We start from the raw sequence: 2,545 nt of genomic DNA on the forward strand, positions 1-2,545 counted from the left end.
ATATATAGAATTTAGACTTTACAATTAAACAAAATTATATGTTAGTTTGAGTTTATATTATAAATATTAGATTTAGATTTTAAAATTAATAAAAATTATATGTCGTTTTGGATTTATAAAAAATGTGATTAAAATTGAGATTTCCAATTAAACAAAATTATTTGTTTATTTGGGTTTAAAAAAGTAGATTAGAGTTTAAATTTTACAATTAAACAAAATTATATGTCAGTTTGAGTTTATAAAAGAGTAGTTAAGATTTACATTTTACAATTAAATAAAATTATATGTCAGTTTGAGTTTATAAATAGTGGTTATATTTTAAATTTTACAATTAAATGAAATTATAATTTGTACAACATGCATAATGATTGGCTTAAAGTAAAAGAAGGTTTACTCAAAAATTGTCCTAAATCTTATCTAATGTTGTGGGTTAGAATATGCAATATGCATATTTTTTCCAAAATCTTACTTTTTAATCTTTAAATTAACATTCTAACTCATCTTCTCTTATCCACCTATTAATTCTACATATATACAGAATTTCTACACTCTAATAATATATTTGTTTAATAAATTCAACATCCTGCCTCACGATTTTTGTTTCATATATTTTATTATTATTATATTTGTATTTTTGTGATTAAATTAATATACATTATCGATTAAAATTTATTAAAAATAATTAAGAGTTAGATAGTCTTATAAATATATTTTTTAAACCTTTTTATTTTATATTATTCTTACACATGGTATTCACGGTTTAAATAATTTTGTTACATTGTGATGTAGCTTAGAAGAATGTCACATGATATGCACGCACCCAACTTTATTATTAATACATATATTACATAGGATGATGATATAACCATAAGATGAAAAAAAAAAAAATGATGATATAACCATACATGAAGATACATCCTCAAAATTCAACTTATTATGGAACTTACAAGAGTGTTTTATAAGGGAACGAAATATTAGAATGTGGAGATGAAATCAAGGATTATTTGGAGAATCTCTTGAGGCTTCTCTTGGTTAAGAAAGTGAGCCACTCCTTCCATGACCACAGGCTCTTCAATCAAAGGCACATCTTCCTTAAACTGGGGACCATGTATATATTCCTTCACACCAGGCATATAGTAGACCAGATCAAGCTCCCCTATCACAAACTTTGTAGGAACCTGGATTTTGCTTCCCACCCATGGACCCAACAACTCATTGTTCCTGCCATTACAAGACCCATTCAACACTTCTTCCTAAACAATAGAGACAAGACTTGTCTGGTTCAAACTTACCTGTTGAAGTTACGGTAGTAATTGACTGGACCACAGAAGCCTTTCTCTTTAAACTTGCTGACGAAGTAAGCAACATCTTCCTCCGTTAGCCAAGACGGTAGTGGTATAGTTTCGCCTTTGGATCCCCAAAAACTTTTGTCCTTCGGTATAATAAGCGGTCCAGGAGTTCTATAAGTGAGTAGTCTCTTCATGACTCTCTCTGTTCCAACCTCTGCAATCTCAGCTTCTATATCTCCAACTTCCTACACTCAACCATCTAACCTAATAACTAACTTTTCCTTCAAGTAATTAGCTACAAGCCTACAAGAGTATAAAGAACAAACCTGAAACCTGCAGACATAGTAATCATTGCCGTATACAGCACGCATGCGATCAACGGGCTTCACCGATGGATCGGTTGGCCAGAAAGACAACGGAACACTAAGGTTAACCAAAGCTTTGACTTTATCTGGTCTAAAAAGACAAAGGTACCAAGCGATGAGAGCTCCCCAATCATGTCCAACCACAAACACCTTCTTATCCTCCTTGATTAAGGTGGATATGACGGCGACTAAGTCACCTACTATGTTAAAGCATGTAAAGGAAGAAATCTCAGCCGGAGCATCGGAGTCACCGTAACCACGTAGGTCAGGAGCGACGGCACGGTAGCCACGAGCGGCGAGTCCGGAGATCTGGTGGCGCCATGAGTACCAAAGCTCAGGGAAACCATGGAGGAGGAGGACTATAGTACCATCGGAGGGACCTTGGATTGCTACGTGGATGTCTATGCCGTTCCCTCTTACATTTCTGTGCTCCATTGTAATTACTTTGTGTGGTAGTGACGACTAATCTTTTATACTAGACTAGTATATAGCACGGGGTGATTATTTTTTATTAAATTAAAGTTTGTGATCTGGAGAGTAATGCAGAATCATGATTATAAAAGTTAAATTGTATCGTTTTATATTCTTTAAAATAAAATAAAAAAATGTTCATAAAAGTGTCTAATATTGGTACAATTTAGGTGTAGAGGTGTGTGGTTGATGTCAAATCATTTACCAAATTAATTTGGTAATTTATTTGCTTCCTTTTTCTACTCATAGTATGGAAAGAATTACGAGGATTGACATTTGACATACAATAAATGCATTACTCGAAAACAAAATTGACGAGTCTTGTCTTACAAAAAAAAGTTGATTAGTCTTTTACAATCAGTAACTAGATCATAACCTGTGCTATACACCACGGACATTAATATTTTGTATAAATTAAAT

The 2,545-nt window shown here is 32.6% G+C and overlaps 1 protein-coding gene across 1 annotated transcript; it reads right to left on the reverse strand.

Moving 5' to 3' along the window:
* Nucleotides 1–710: 710 nt before the first annotated feature.
* Nucleotides 711–2,223, reverse strand: AT2G26750 (alpha/beta-Hydrolases superfamily protein). The gene is made up of 3 exons (NM_128232.3): nucleotides 1,616–2,223; nucleotides 1,293–1,534; nucleotides 711–1,221 (listed from the first exon to the last, which is right to left on the reverse strand). The coding sequence occupies exons 1-3, from the start codon at nucleotides 2,087–2,089 to the stop codon at nucleotides 975–977; spliced, it is 963 nt and encodes a 320-aa protein (NP_180243.1). The 5' UTR covers nucleotides 2,090–2,223; the 3' UTR covers nucleotides 711–974.
* Between the last annotated feature and the right edge of the window lie 322 nt (nucleotides 2,224–2,545).

Source organism: Arabidopsis thaliana, chromosome 2, assembly GCF_000001735.4.
Source record: "Arabidopsis thaliana chromosome 2, partial sequence".
NCBI lineage: Eukaryota > Viridiplantae > Streptophyta > Magnoliopsida > Brassicales > Brassicaceae > Arabidopsis > Arabidopsis thaliana.

Bases quoted from the DNA above. Each gene is read 5' to 3' on its own strand.
- AT2G26750 (NM_128232.3), bottom strand. From the start codon at position 2,089: ATGGAGCACAGAAATGTAAGAGGGAACGGCATAGACATCCACGTAGCA. The intron at 1,535-1,615 runs GTTTGTTCTTTA...GGTTGAGTGTAG, and splicing joins ACTATGTCTGCAGGTTTCAG to GAAGTTGGAGATATAGAAGC. The intron at 1,222-1,292 runs GTAAGTTTGAAC...TTGTAATGGCAG, and splicing joins TACTACCGTAACTTCAACAG to GAACAATGAGTTGTTGGGTC.